General features: G+C 41.0%; 1 protein-coding gene across 1 annotated transcript in view; it reads right to left on the bottom strand.

Annotated features, from left to right (window-relative positions):
- ELAPOR2 (endosome-lysosome associated apoptosis and autophagy regulator family member 2) overlaps positions 1-16,891 on the bottom strand; it is a 187,896-nt gene that overhangs the window by 51,480 nt on the left and 119,525 nt on the right. The window contains exons 5-8 of the mRNA XM_081243695.1: positions 13,874-13,960; positions 11,319-11,424; positions 9,654-9,806; positions 8,952-9,040 (exon numbers count right to left, since the gene is read on the bottom strand). Of these exons, the coding sequence (XP_081099821.1) occupies positions 8,952-9,040; positions 9,654-9,806; positions 11,319-11,424; positions 13,874-13,960 (435 nt within the window). The remainder of the gene's footprint in view (positions 1-8,951; positions 9,041-9,653; positions 9,807-11,318; positions 11,425-13,873; positions 13,961-16,891) is intronic.

Raw genomic sequence — 16,891 nt, forward strand, 5'->3', positions numbered from 1 at the left:
TTATAACTCAGAAGGACTGTGTTACAGACACTGAGCACTTGAAATAATTTGTAATACTGAAGTTAATTAAAGGGCAAAGAAAGTACTACATAATCTGATACAAAAACACTAGCAAACCCTTTATGATCCAACAATTTCCTGGACTCAGAGATGAAGAAGTTCCATGGTCGGCTGTCTCCTCTCAAGAAGGCTTCCTTCTAAAACAACCTTCCCTACCAGGCACTCTCTAGCTTTGCCAGGAAGTTTCCAATTTAACAAAACATGCCGTTCCAGAACTGGGCAACTCTGGTTGTCAGAACATCATTACATACAACTGAAATTTATCTTCTTTAAGTTTGCCTGATAAACCAAATTTTGCCTTATGGGATAACAAAGAAAGGTCTATTTCTTTTTTTTCTAAGACTTCCCTTCAAATGCTTAAACTTATTATTTGGGAAATTCTTATTAAGTATCTACTACGTGTAGAAGAAAGCATTATAGGAAGTTTAAATATTAATAAGACAAATTGTTTGCTCTGAAGGAGGTTACAGCTTAATAAGACAGATTCACAAACTGCTCTAATATAAAAAGAAAAATATACAAAAAGCATACAAAAGCATCAGATTTGGAAACAGAGTTGGGTTAGAATTCCAGCCTTAAGACATAGCTATGAGTAGCTATGACCTTAGGGAAGTTACTTAACCTCATCAAGCCTCAGCTTCCTTGTTTGCAAACTGGGTATACTAATGTCTAATTACATAGCTGTTGAAAAAAAGAACTGGCGGCAATGTGTGAATACACATACACATACACACACACACACACACACACAAAGAGCAAGCATGCAGATAAATATGTAAAGGACAGCTGCTTCTGCTGTTAATACCATCACTACTATTACTATTACTATTGTCATCATCATCATTTCCAACATGAAATGTCATGGTTATTCAAAGGAAAGAGATCAGATCTCTTTGGGACAACTAGCAAACACCAGCAAGGTAATCATGATTCCTCCATCCGACGGTGTCTTTCTTCCAAGCTGAAAAAACATTCCCAGAAACTTCAACCATACTTCATATGAAATAGTTTAACATCCTGGCCTCTTTTCTCTAGATTCTTCTCATTTTGTGAAAATTTCCCCAAGCCTCTACCAAGGACAGAACACAACACTCTAAACGTGTTAATCATACATTCACTCACCAATTCTCTCATTCACTAATTTATTCAAAAGATGATTCACTACCTTCTGCATTCCAGGTACTCTACTGGGCCTCAAGATTGTTTTTAATGATTAAGAACATGTTTCTGTCTACAGGAAGCAGAGGCTCTGGTGAAGGAAAGAGTCATCTTTACAAGTATTTGCAATAAAGTGATCTCATACCAAAACACTAGCAAACTATGATCACCATGTAAGTATCAAGAGAGGTATGTACAAAATGACGTGGGAATTCCCAGTATTTCAAGACAATCTTGCCGGAGCTACCTTATTTAAGAGTGGACGTGTTCTGTGAACCTGTACGGGGTCACTCTCGTTTTACTGTGGTAACAGACACCATCTATCTCTCTTTAGGAATTGACTTGTGTGATGCTGAAAGGAACTGGGATATGGTCTGGCCTCCCCAGCCATAGGGATTAGAAGGTGAACTAAGCTGTCCAACCAGAGTAGCTCACGGTACTGGACAGAATGGCTGGTCTGGGGTGGGCTCGTGATTCAAGCAGGGCCAGAGTCTTTCTGGAAACTTCGGTCAGCCCTCCTATAAAACGTTGTGACGGTGACAGTGGTTTGGGTTGAGATGTCAGGGGGTATCTGGCACCAGAGCAAAGAACCGACCTGAGAAGGAAATCAAACTCAGCTCAGAATATCAGCGAGAAGAGCAAGAGAAAGTCTTGATAAAACTCTTCACTCTGCAATGATTTCCCAGTCACATTAGTCAAGAGACTCCTGCCCTGCCTTCCCCCACTCCAATTCTGAAAAGTATTTTTAAAATTCATTAAATTTTCTAATCATCCCCAAGTACAGAAGGAAAACTGACACCTTGCTTTGCCACCATTCATAGGAAACATGTATTGCATCCAAGAGTGGTAAGGGTAGGAGGGACCACTTTTTACCCTGAAATAAAACAGACCAAAAAAAGTTACTCTGTCTAGTTTTGGTACCCAAGATAACTAAAACCTTAAGCTTTTCTGTAAGTTGCTGACTCCTTTACAAAACTACCTTAACCCCCTGACTTTTACAGGCAGATATGAGACAACCTCTGTTGATATGATGAACAAGAGAACTGTTAGGAGTTTGAGATTATCATACACACACTACTATATATATAAAATGGATAATCAACAAGGACAGGCTGTATAGCACAGGGAACTCTACACAATATTCTGTAATAACCTATATGGGAAAAGAACCTGAAAAAGATAGATAAATGTGTATGTATAACTGACTCACTTTGCTGTACAGGAGAAACTAACAGAACGCTGTAAATCAACTATACTCCAATATGATCTAAAAACTAAGAAAAAAAAAAGGAATGCCTATTATATTCCCCTCAGGCCTTGGAAATCTGGGCTGGTTCACAGCTCTGGAGCCTCAGTGGCCTTGGTTCCCAAGGCTGGACTCTCATGGGGCTGAGGAAGCAGGGAAGGATGTGCCAGCAAAGGAGCTCCCCTTGGACCTGTAGTGCCTGGTCCCCTCTGGATGGGACCACAATCTCCAGATCCAGGCGGGCCTTCCTACAGCTATGCCACGCCTAGTGCAACCAAAGAACTGTGGACTGTCTGGGCCGGAAGAGCACTGAAAAGTCACCTGGTCCCCACGTCTCCTGATGCTGCGGTGCCCACCTCCAGCCTCCTTCCTTAGAGTCGCTGCCCTCATGGATGAAAGCAATCTGCACATTTTTTTCAGGGGTTGGGATTGGTCTGGGGGTTGTAGTGGAAGGGGGAAGATGTAAAGAAACACAAGCCCTTGGGTGTCTGTTGTACCACACTCCACTCTCCTCTACAACCCTGGAACAGGACTTTCACCAAGCCTCTGGTTACCCCAGGAACCCAAGTTGGGCATGAAGAAATGCTGCTACCTTGTGGTCGTTTCCCATAACTACAACTTTAAAACCGGTGCTTATGGGCACTTGACATTCACAAGGCCTGTGGAGCTCTAAATGATACCTGCCTTCAACAAACGTCCTGGGGTAGTACTCGAAAGAGAATTCGTAAAAGGGTAGACTTTCAAGAAGCCAACTTCAAAAGGTAAATTTCCCACACACTAATTCAAAAAAAAAAAAAAAAGCAAACAAGCACATGGAAAGATGCTCAGCATCGCTTAATAGTAGAAAAATGCAAATCAAAACAACAACGAGGGGGGCTTCCCTGGTGGCGCAGTGGTTGAGAGTCCACCTGCCGATGCAGGGGACACGGGTTCCTGCCCCGGTCCGGGAAGATCCCACATGCTGCGGAGCAGCTGGGCCCGTGAGCCATGGCCGCTGAGCCTGCGCGTCCGGAGCCTGAGCTCCTCAACGGGAGGGGCCCCAACAGTGAGAGGCCCGCGTACCGCAAAAAAAAAAAAAAAAAAAAAACCGAGGTATTACTTGGCACCAATCAGAATGGCCATCATTTAAAAGTCTAGGGACAAAAACTGCTGGAGAGATGTGGAGAAAAGGGAACCCTCCCACGCTGTTGGTGAGGCTGTAAATTGGTACAGCCACTATGGAGAACACTATGGAGCTTCCTTAAGAAACTAAAAATAGAACTACCCTATGGTCTGGCCATCTCACTCTTGCGCATCTCTCTGGTGAAAGCCATAATTCGAAAACACACTTGCACTCCAACCTTCACTGCAGTACTATGTACAATAGCCGGGACCTGCAAGCAACCAAAATGTCCATGGACAGATGGATAAAGACGTGGTACAGATACAGAAGGGAATGTTACTCCACCATGAAAACTAAGGAAATAATGCCATTTGCAGCAACATGAATGCACCTGGAGATGATCATACTAAGAGAAGTCAGACAGAGAAAGCCAAATATCATGATATCACTTATATGTGGAATCTTAATAAATGGTATAAATGAACCTATTTACAAAACAAATAGAGCCACATATGCAGAAAACCAACTTATGGTTACCAAAGGGGAAAAGTGGCAGGGATAAATTGGGAGCTTGGGATTAACATACACAGAGTACTATATGTAAAATAGGTAACCAACAAGGCCCTACAGTGTAGAACAGGGAACTCTGCTCAATATTCTATAATAACCTAAATGGGAAAAGAATTTGGAAAAGAATTGAGACATGTATATGTATAACTGAATCACTTTTCTGTACACCTGAAACTAACACAAAATTTTAAATCAACTATATTCCAATATAAAATAAAAATTTTAAAAAAAACAGCTTAAGTGAAAACCCAATTTTCAATTTTTATATTCTTGGAAGGTTTTTCCCCTTTAAATATCTGCTGTATTTTTTAATTTTCTGAGCCGGGTCTTCTAAAGCCTGGATTCTCTTATAAATCTTTTTGGCAATTTAATGTTTTCTCTTTTTAAAATACTTTTATATCTGAGACTTTCTTTGACACAAATAAAATTTGATTTTACTAATTTGAGCTCATTTTTCAAGCACAGAGATCTTCCTGACCCAGCTTTATACATTTACTATTTGGTATACTTAACCCTAATGTCTTCATGCAAGTTAAGGATTTTTCAATAATATGATGAAAATAAGTTATGTGAATTCATATTCTTCTTGGTATGAGTTAGGGTATATAGAAATACTTTGTTAAATTTATCTTCCTATGGCAAATATATAACAACTATACTGCTAGTCCAGATCAACTATTCTCCTAGCTGCCATCCAATTATAAAATCAAACATTTTACATATAGTTCTTGGGTTAGCCATATATCCAACTTAACCATATCATTGGGTCCACAGTTCTCTGTCTTACCCATAGAGAGAGCTTATCCATACGGAGATCATCCATCGGGAGAAGCTCCATCAAATATCTTGTTAATATTAAAAGATGCCCTCTCGGGCTTCTCCCCTGGTGGCACAGTGGTTGAGAGTCCGCCTGCCGATGCAGGGGACGCGGGTTCGTGACCCAGTCCGGGAAGATCCCACATGCCGCGGAGCGGCTGGGCCCGTGAGCCATGGCCACTGAGCCTGCGCGTCCGGAGCCTGTGCTCCGCAACGGGAGAGGCCACGGCAGTGAGGGGCCCGCGTAACGCAAAAAAAAAAAAAAAAAAGAAGATGCCCTCTCTTGAAGAATACTTGCCCATTATCACGGGTCAACATTCTTTTGGGCTCAAATCTCAAGCACTGAATCTGTGCATGTGCTTGTATGTAACCATATGGAGGTACCTCATGCAACACAGGTAAAAAGTGGGTTCTACGCAACCTTTAGAAAACAAAATATATGTAAAATTTCCAAGCTAACTCACTACTATGAAAGCATGCCTACTCTAGCACTAGCCTGTGGCGTTCAGGGCGACTCCCTGCTCATATCCTCATATTCTAGTCACACTCAGGCTCCCTCCCACGTAAGGTCTTCACCATCCTGCTTCCTCCTGCAGAAATGCTCTCCTCCCATGCCCTTGCCCAGGTTTTACACAGCTCTGAAGCCTTCCCTGATTTGATCAGAGCCCCCCCAAAAAAACTCAGACTTCCCTGCTGTAGCACTAATAACAACTGGAAGTAATAATTCATTTTCTTTGACAGAGTACCTCTTCCTCTAAAGTCTAGACCAGTAGTTCTCAAATTGCTGAGATCTTGGACCCGCAGAATCAGAATTACCTGGGAACTTCTTAGAAATGTACATTCTCAGGCCCTGCCCCAGATCTACTGAAACAGAAAATCTGAGACAGGAACCTCCAGGTGAGTCTGATGCTCAGATTCTGAAAGTGGACAACCACTGCTCTACCATCTATGGAGACGTGTATCTTCTTCTCCCTATCCTTACATGGCCCTGCTCTCATCACTCAGCAACTCTGTTTATAACCAACGCTCCGTAAAGATTCACGGAATAAATGCGTGAATGAGTACGCATTTCACATTTTTCATGATATAAATGAGAGTCCCTTAATCAGGATTAGAATGGTTCCAGTTACCAATTTAAATTTTCCTTAAAAATGTCTCCTAGAGGCAGGAAGCAATCAAATAATGAAGCTTCAAAAACTTGAACGTTCCTGTGTCGTATAAATTATAATGTTCAAAGTCTGTATACCTCAAAGAGCCACTTCCCTTGATGATCCTCTCCAAGCATGGGGAAAATAAGATCAAAAAGAGTATGATAGGGCTTCCCTGGTGGCGCAGTGGCTGAGAGTCCGCCTGCCAATGCAGGGGACACGGGTTCGTGCCCCGGTCTGGGAAGATCCCACATGCCGTGGAGCGGCTGGGCCCGTGAGCCATGGCCACTGAGCCTGTGCGTCCGGAGCCTGTGCTCCGCAATGGGAGAGGCCACAACAGTGAGAGGCCCGCGTACCGCAAAAAAAAAAAAAAAAAAAAAAGAGTATGATAGGACAAAAAGAGCCAAAACACAGTCGTTGAACAACCTGGGAAACATCACTAAGCCACTGGAAAATCACCAGGCTACTCCAAGCAAGAATAACATACCTCTTAAAAAGATGAAACCACAACAAATGAAAATGTTGAAACAAACAAAAATAGAAAAAAATGCAAACGCACATGTGTTATTCACACTTCTTCACTGTATCTGTTATCTAATTAAGTTCCCATTGCATTTTGTTCACTTCTGAAGCTAGAATCATTTCTCTTGAATTAAGTCTTAAAGCAGTTTTTAAAGAATCACTGATATAAAATAGATAACTGATAAGGACCTACTGTACAGCACAGGAGTGGATATATGTATATGTATAACTGATTCATTTTGCTGTACAGCAGAAACTAACACAGCATTGTAAATCAACCCTACTCCAAAAAAAAAAAAAAAAAAAGAATGTCTGAGTTTATGGTGTGCTGGTACACTGTTTTGTTCTATACCAAGAACAAGTTCAGAGTTTACCCAGACACAACAGAAAGAGCGTAATTTGTGTGTATGTGTGTACACAATATGCCTGTGGGTGTACACATGTGCATATATGTGTGTGTGTGCGCATATGTGTGTATTCTGTGCATTCTACATTTAATATATTTTAATATATGGCTTTACTTCCTTAAGTCCAGGTCAACTAGATTTTGTCACTGTATTCACTGACATAATAAAAACTACTCACTGACATAATAAAAATATGAATTTTGAATACTTTCATTATAGCAAAATCAAGATCTATTTGTATTCTGGATCTCATTCATTTAAGCTTCAGTAATGCTGAATTAATGACTATTACATAAAATAAACTAAATTTAATTTGCCTTACTCATTAATAAGGAAAGTTTAGCTAAGAAAAGTTTAGTTAAAGAAACATTATTCCAGGTTACTTTCAACCCACCTTAATGGCTCTCTACATATATTTTCCAAATAGAAATAGGCCTCACTTGACCATTATAGTAGGGCATTCAAGATCTTACTTCATAACTCCTTGTCACTTAAAAGCTGTTAGAGTTACTGTTCTAATTAAAAGTAATAGATGTACTTCTAATCATTGAAATTTTCCATTAATTTAAACTGGCCTTCCTTTGACTTAGAAATTCTGAGTTAGTAAGTACTTGCTGTACTATAAAACACAAGAATATACTTGGTCTTAAGTATTCAAAAGTAAATTCTTTTTTAAAAAAACCTAAGGACTAAGGGTAAGATTAACAATTATATAAATATAAAAATTATAGATTAGAACCTAAGGATACAAAATTAAGAAAACAAAGTAATACTGACATCTCTTTGTATGTTAAAAACTAGGTCAAGAAATTAAATGTCATTATTTCAAAGATGCAAAAAACACACAAAGAATGCTGCAGCACAGCCACCTTAACCTCAGTTTCTCCTACTGACATAGGCTGGTATGGCTAACTTTTTATTTTTTTATTTTTTTTTACGATTTATTTATTTTATTTATTTTTGGCTGTGTCGGGTCTTAATGGCAGCACGTGGGATCTTCGTTGAGGCACATGGGATCTTTCATTGTGGCACGCGGGCTTCTCTCTAGGTGTGGCTGCAGGTTTTTCTCTCTCTAGTTGTGGTGCATGGGCTCTGTAGTTTGCAGCACGCAGGCTCTCTAGTCAGGGTGCCCAAGCTCAATAGTTGTGGTGCACGGGCTTAGTTGCCCCGCAGCATGCGGGATCCTAGTTCCATGCCCAGGGATCGAACCCACATCCCCTGCACTGTAAGGCAGATTCTTTACCACTGGACCACCAGGGAAGTCCCTAACTTTTTAATTAAGACAATGGCAGGTCAACTGCAGAGTTCCTGTGTGCATTATTCCTCTGGCTAAGTGCCATTTATATGGTAATTACTTTGCATTTTCTAAATGCAGTTACACAGCAATCTGCCATAACTGAATCAGCCTATGGCTGCATGGCTTTTACTGACCAAACCTACTGAGTAACCAAATAATTAAAGAGAAGTTACACAGTATTTCCATCCTGTGAGTCACAGAACACACTTTAAGGCTGTGTTTCTCCTGATATTATTTCTGACAAAAATGTAACTGTTAAAAATAGCAGTAATTGATTGGGCACTCATTATGTGCCAAGTACTATGCTAAGAACCTTAAATTGAGTATTTCATGTATGCTCATGGCAGCCTTATGAAGTAGGTACTGACATTATTTGCGTTTTACAGATGAAAAAACTGAGATTTAGAGCAAATAACTTGCCCACAGCACTAAAAAGCAGTAGATACAAAAATCAAAGCTGGGAAGCTGGGCTTCAGAGTCTAAAACCTTAAATTTCCTTCGTGCTACTTACGCACACGTACTATAAATCTACTCATTTAACTCTCTCATGAACAAATTCGAGTCTGCTCAAATTGGGAAAAGGGTGGATAAACGTGGGATGGAGCTGACTGAACACGGCCTGTACCTTTCCTTCCTCATCACATGGAGTGTGGATCTGGAAATAGTCTTTTGTGGTACAGGGAGGGCGCTCCTTACACTTGCTGGATCCTTCTTCTGCAACATGAAAACGAATTTCAGAAATGAGTCATTTATGTTGTGACTCTAAGAAAAGGCAAACATGAAAACAAACAAACAAAAAGTAGACAAGTGAAAAGTAAAAATAACTGCACCAGAGGAATTTAGGTAGAACTAGCTAGGCCTAAAGAAAATAAAGGCCTGTATTTTTATTTTCCCTAGAGCAATAAATGTTTCCATGATACACAAGGAACATATCACAGTTTTTCCAAGAAGACATTAGATTTCCTCCATTATCACAGAATGTTGTAAATTTGGAACAAATTACAAGTTTCTAAGTACATCTCCATGCCAAGGAATCATCTAAAAGTACAATACGAACCTTTTTAGACAAGTATAAACATATCCCAAATAGTTACCTTTGGGGGGGGGCGTGGAATAGAAAACATTACAAAGAGAAAAGTCCTGCAGAAAGGGGTAATCAGGCGTCCTATTTTACCCACTCAGTATGGATTCCGTTCAGCACTTTGGTTTCTGGCCCACTGTTTCCATCACATCGTATGTGTGATTTCTGGCTTGTGACTATATACTCTCAACAAACATAAATTTAGAAAGAAAAGAACAAAGAGTATCAACTGGAGACTCATTTTACCTGAAAACTGGGAGTCCTCGTCACACTTGGTGCATTCTTTGGCTCCTTTCTCAGAATAGGTGTTTCTGGGACAAACTTGGCAGATGAATGAACCTGGTTCGTCGCTGAAGGTGCCAGGCTTGCATGGAAAGCATTCTGATGTGTATGCCACCCCTGTGTGGTAATGGGAACCAGAGAGAGCATGGGAGGGAGGACCCAACAGCAACAAGCACATCAGCGAGTCCTTGCTGCCTCTACCAGAAGTGAGCGAGAAGTGTTAACAACAAGCTTAGCCCAGGTCTTCTATATCCCATTAATTCAACACCAAAAACATATTTACTATGTGCAAGGAACTGGGCTGGATACTGAATTGAACACATAAGTGGAGCAAACACTTCAACAAGAGATTCAGACTTGGCAGAGGTATACAGTCAATGTATAAACTCAGCTGTCAAAAGACAACTCCACTAATCAGAAGTGGCATAAACTCTAAGGCTCCCTCCAATTCTATACCATTCTCTCATCTTTGTGGCCACCTGCTCCTTTTTTCTCCACTGTTCACTACGTAGCTGACAAGACCTAAGGGACCCTGGGAAAGGCTCCACTTTTCTTCTGGCTTGTAATTCCAGCCTTTGCCAGCAGATGTCCCTATGACTAATGAGTTAGCGTCGCAGGAACAGGTGACCTAGAACGTACTAAAACGTTAAGCCAAACTTTAATAAAGGAGAATCAACTGCTTTAATTAAAAGTAGCCCTGGGCTTCCCTGGTGGCGCAGTGGATGAGGGTCCACCTGCCGATGCAGGGGACGCGGGTTTGTGCCCCGGTCCGGGAGGATCCTGCGTGCCGTGGAGCGGCTGGGCCCGTGAGCCGTGGCCGCTGAGCCTGTGCCTCCGGAGCCTGTGCTCCGCGGCGGGAGAGGCCGCAAAAGTGAGAGGCCCACGTACCGCAAAAAAAAAAAAAAAAAAAAAAAAAGTAGCCCTAATTGAGAATGAACCACGCCAGGGTTTACTGGCTACTCTTCTAAGCCAGAAAATGCACAGGTGGTTCAGAGAGGCAAAAGGTGTAGGAGACAGTCAGGCCAAGATATTTATCTCACTGTTATTTTTAGGGATATAGTGGTGACCTGAATAAGCACTATGCCAGCACAATAGAGACTTCTCAAATGAATAGTAGGATCTTATTAATAAATATTATTTTCTTTTATTTAAAGACACCTACAACTGTCATTATGCTTACTTTTTCCACACAGATTAAATAATTCAGTTTAGGGATAGGAAAAAAAAAATTCCCAGTCAATTTGCCAAGAATAAAACCAGGGTCTCGGGCTTCCCTGGTGGCACAGTGGTTGAGAGTCCGCCTGCCGATGCAGGGGAAACGGGTTCGTGCCCCGGTCTGGGAAGATCCCACATGCCGCGGAGCGGCTGGGCCCGTGAGCCATGGCCGCTGAGTCTGCGCGTCCGGAGCCTGTGCTCCGCAACGGGAGAGGCCACAACAGTGAGAGGCCCACATACCGCAAAAAAAAAAAAAAAAAAAAAAAAAAACCAGGGTCTCTAGGCCTATATGATGTCTAACATATTAATTTTGTCCTAAATCCCTGTGAGCCAGCAAAACCAACAAAGTAATCAATATTTTAACTAACTATTAAATGTGACAGGTGACTACCAGAGCAGACTGCCATGAAATACCTTCAATTGTGATATTTTTTACCAACACTGGCTTGACTGCCTTGGAACCCATAAGGATGCCTGTAGTTCTCCAGTACAATATGTTTGTGCCTGATTTCAACATTACCTATAAAGAGAACACAAGATACTCAGGTCAGATAAACCATGCTACCTACAACCATATCTAGAAGCTAATTTCTTAAACACTTTTCAATGCATTATAATGAAATACCATTATTTGGAACCCACAAATTTAAATCTACTGTTAATTGAGACCTAAGTTCTGCTTCAATTCTAAAAAAAAAAAAAGTTTGCCAGCCCCAAAAATATAGTAATGATAAAAGGAAAAGAAAATTCTTCAAGCATGATAAAAGATAAAATGATTTTCAAATCATTTGCGTGAAGTCTTGGTTTATATTTCAAAGGGACTCCTTTTAGACAGGGAAAGGCACTTAGCCCAATTACATATTGATTGGCTGCTACTATTCAGAAGTAGATCTTTGGGCTCTGAAAACAAAAAGGTAACAGAATGAGTTTGCTTCATTTTAAAATTATTTAACAAAAAACACTTCAACAGCAACAAGAGAAAAATAGGACTATTCCTACAGAATAACCCGATTTAACTCTATGACTCAGGAACTTAAATAATACCACGTCTAATATTTGCTTCCTTTGCCACCAGAACATTTTTATATTTATAAATCAAACTACTTTTCTGATCAATTTCATGCTGATTCAGTCAAGTAAACTAGTGTTAAGGGTGCCTTGCTTTCTCATTTGCCACCCTACTCTTCTATGCAGTCTCTGGCTGGCCAAATTCAAGCAGTATAAAATTAAAACATATCTGACTAATTGACCCTGCCAGAGATTCAGAGAAGTACTGTGTTAAGTACTTTCCTTTTGTGTTAAGTCTTTGTAAGTGAAGAAAGTGTATTTCTTGCCAAGGGTTACTTGTACCTTCAAAACCCAGCGGACTGAATGCTTAGGTGAATGGATCTTAAGTGGTACTAATATCACTTCCAGGCATACAGATCAAAAAAGTACTCTGAAAGGGTGCATCATATTAATCACTCAACGATGAGGTACCTGGACTTCCCTGTTGGCGCACTGGTTAAGAATCCACCTGCCAATGCAGGGGACACAGGTTCAATCCCTGGGCCGGGAAGATCCCACATACCACGGAGCAATTAAGCCCGTGTGCCACAACTACTGGGCCTGTGCTCTACAGCCCACGAACCACAACTACTAAGCCCGCGTGGGGCAACTACTGAAGCACGTGAACCTAGAACCCGTGCTCCACAACAAGAAAAGCCACTGCAGTGAGAAGCCCGCCCACCACAAGGAAGAGTAGCCCCCTGCTCACCGCAACTAGAGAAAGCCTGCATGCAGCAAAAAACACCCAATGCAGAAAAAAAAAATTTTTTCAAAAAAAAAACAAAACAAAACAAAAAAGGATGAGGTACCTGCTACAACACAAAGGCAAGGATGGGCAGTCCCTTATTGAAACAGTGTCCAATCTACACTGCAGGCACCACACTAGGCCCTCCCCATGTATCATCTCATTTAACTCTGCAAGACTAGTCCCATTTCTCTTATGAACTATCAAAGAGATGAAGCCAATTGCCTAAAGAAACACAACTACTGTAAACCAAAGTTAGATTTTAAATCCATGTCTCACTCCAAAGGCCTCAAATAATAATAGATTCAGAGACTGTGTTACCTGATAATTGCCTTCAAGCACTTAGAGTTGTCCTTAAAGAAATAAGTAGTTAGTCTACCAGACACAACCAGAAAGGGTAGAACTTTGAACAATGGGTGATGAATAGATAGACAGAAAGCAGGTTTCAGCTCCAGACATAGATGAATTTTGTAATACGTAGAGCTGTCCAACAATGGGGTCAGCACAGTCCCCAACAAGACAAGCTTGAAAATCATTTGTTGGGAAGACTGCAGAGAAAGTTGGATGAAAGAAACTCAAGGATCCTTCCAATGCCAAGAGTCACTGATTCTCTTTCATGTGATTGCCACATTAGTAAACTTACATACCCAGAGGTTCTGTATATTCGTTTTGAGTAGACTTCCTATTAATGTCCCTTTTAAAAGGAGGAGAGTTGGAGTGTGATGGGAAAGAGCAGGAAGAAGAAGCGAAGAAGAAAGAGAAAGGCATGAAAACAATACTACAAAGAGCCTGAGTGCCTGAGTCCATGAAACTTAGGGACAATTTCTTTGCTAACTAGAAGTTTCTAAATTAAAAAACAATTTTGATTTTTTTTTCTTAAAATAAACTTTAAAAAAAAGGGTGGGGGCTTCCCTGGTGGCGCAGTGGTTGAGAGTCCGTCTGCCGATGCAGGGGACACGGGTTCGTGCCCCGGTCCGGGAAGATCCCACATGCCGTGGAGCGGCTGGGCCCGTGAGCCATGGCTGCTGAGCCTGCGCGTCCGGAGCCTGTGCTCCGCAACGGGAGAGGCCACAACAGTGAGAGGCCCGCGTACCGCAAAAAAAAAAAAAAAAAATGTTGGGAAAAGGAAGGAAGGAGAAGGATGGGGTTGGTGGGAAGCGGACAGAGAGAAACTTACAGAATGAGAGCCCCATGCTCCACTCTCGGTGAGTTTTACCCACTTGTCAGCAGTGGTGTCCATCTCCTGGCACTGATCATTTTGAATCTGTGGAGTAAACACAAGGGCCCCAGTAAAGCTTCTTGAATGATGGCTTTAATCAAATTTGTTACTCAGCACAGGACAGGCTGCAAGAGCTTCTTTCAAGGTCTACAAAGCAATGGCCATGAGTAATTCTCAACAAGTAAACGTGCCAAGACCTCTGGAGCCTAAGTGACAACTGCATATGAGTTAGTAGCTCTAAGTAAACCATCCTCATTATTGTAACAAAAAGACTAGGCCACTAAGAAGGCGGGGGCAGCGGGGGCTGCTAAGCACGAGCGGCAGAGGCAGAGGAAGAGAGAGTTAGCCTTGAAAATCCACATAAAGGGGAAAAAGTCATCACAAAAATGTAAAAGCTTGCATTCACCAGGCAGGCCCGAAAGTATAAAAATCAAGTTTATTTTTATAAGATTTGGGGCCGTTAAATTTTTAAATTAATCAATAAATGAAATCTGCTTTGTCTTCCTTTCCCCGGGACTTAACCCAAATATGTATAGGTAAGTGGCTACAGCCAAAGTCAAAGCACCAGCTGGTATTTGGGGACAGATGTTAATGATATTCTATGCCAGTGCAAATGAATACAGCTAATATCTTTAGCACCAAACACTTTGTGCTTTTCAGACAATTCTTCCCAAATACCTAGGAGTTGGGACATACTCTTCCAGGCCTATGAAGAATACGTAGACATCAAAAATTTGGCCATCTTTACAGTCTTGTGTAACAGTCAGCAACAGAGTAGGGTTAAAATAACATCTCATCAAGTATACTTCTGCCCAAATGGCTATTTCTCTCTTCTCTAAATCATTTTTCCACTTCATTCATCCCCCTGACTAATTTCACAGACAGCAGCATTAAAATATTTTCCAGGGCTTCCCTGGTGGCACAGTGGTTGGGAGTCCGCCTGCCGATGCAGGGGACACGGGTTCGTGCCCCGGTCCGGAAGGATCCCACATGCCGCGGAGCGGCTGGGCCCGTGAGCCATGGCTGCCGAGCCTGCGCGTCTGAAGCCTGTGCTCCACAACGGGAGAGGCCACAATAGTGAGAGGCCCACGTACCGCAAAAAAAAAAAAAAAATTTCCATACAAGTTATTTCCTAAAGACTTACTAACTAGAAAACGGATCCTTGCAACAGCCAAATGCCAGACAATACTGACTGCTCCTGAGGACATCTGCTTTAACTGAATTCAAATGTCATATTTATGTTATAAACATAATGACAATCCTAATGCAAGTGGTAAGCCACTTTTAAACAGATAGGAACCCTGAATATATATACCTTTGGTGGTCAATGTTTAGATAAACTGAAAGGTTTTTTTCAGCTGATATCAGACATCATGCGTTATCGTGACATTCTCTTGGCATTCTACAGATCTGAGTTCTCCTGTTATTCTAAAAGTAACTGGTAAAGGTATAACCTTGGTCTAATCATTTATTGTCTCCAGATTTCAGTTTCATCATTTAAAAAAAAAAAGTGTGGGGCTTCCTTGGTGGCGCAGTGGTTGAGAGTCCGCCTGCCGATGCAGGGGATACGGGTTCGTGCCCTGGTCCGGGAAGATCTCACATGCCATGGAACGGCTGGGCCCGTGAGCCATGGCCACTGACCCTGCGCGTCTGGAGCCTGTGCTCCGCAACGGGAGAGGCCACAGCAGTGAGAGGCCCGCATATGGCAAAAAAAAAAAAAAAAAAGTGTGTGTGGAGGGGAGAGCTGAATGAAACTCCCAGCTCCTAAAATTAAATACTTTACTGCTTTCAATTATGAATTGCTCAAGGTGCATCTTCATCTTTCAGTCTTCAGACATTTCCTTTCCACTAACCATTTTGCAGGATGGCCGTAAGGTGTTGACCCTCTGAGTCAATAAACTGCAACTTATAAAGCTGAAACATCAGTAAAAGAAGGAACATGAACTCACCATCCCTTTTCAGTCTACATCCAGAAGAACAAAGGTATCATTGAGAGGAAGTAATGAAATTTCATGCCTTAAGAGTACCTTTACTGACAACTCTCAAAGGACTTAATGGACAACACAAAACTAAATGCTTATTCTAACAATTATACAATTATCTTGCTTCTTAACTTTATTTTAGTAATATTGCAAAAATGTCCAATGGAATAGGGGATCATTCAGTCTGAGAAGTATCTTACAAACAAAATGCAGCTTAAAAATTCAATCTGTTTGAATACTGCTTAACATCTTAAACTCATCAAAGGATATTAGAGCTGCGAGGCTCTTTAAAAGGTCTTGTCTACAATCCACTTCACAAAAAGGAATGCTGAGGGCTAGAAAGTTAACTTAATTGTCCAATAACACACAACTAGCAATTGCAGAGTTGGGACCCGAGCCAGAATCTCTTGACTTTGAGCCTAAGGCTCATACCTTCATGGAAAATATCTCTTCCTAGCAAACTTTTGATTTAGAAATTTCCATTATCAAGAGCAATATAAATTTGTTTTAGCATTATCAGTACATTTATTCCTGAAATCTGGACCACAGAAACATTTACAAGATATTTTCCCAGTTGCCTGCACAACACACACTTTTTTTTGGTTTAAGAAGTCAATCTGAGAAGTTTTTCTCAAGTATCTGAGTCACTGCCACAACAAATATTTGCAAGATTAGATACAGTTTATATAAATAGTTAAATAATTTTAATGGTAACAGCCCATTCTGTTATTGTTTTTTCCTATATTGTGTAATGTTATTTAATCTCTTGTCAGAGACATCAACTATCTCATCCATTGATTCCACTGGATTGTACAAAACCGGCAGAATCAGAAACACACAGACACTCCTAAATGCCCATGAATACACTTAAATAACTCAAATATTTGAAATTGCAAAGAGCAAAAAAGCCTTTTAAACAAAAACTAAAATTGGTAAAAACATATTTTTAAACAAAGTAGCATCTGTAGGTAGAAAAAAAATTTTAATGAATCTT

Source organism: Mesoplodon bidens, assembly GCF_964165515.1.
Source record: "Mesoplodon bidens genome assembly, chromosome: 9".
Lineage (NCBI taxonomy): Eukaryota > Metazoa > Chordata > Mammalia > Artiodactyla > Ziphiidae > Mesoplodon > Mesoplodon bidens.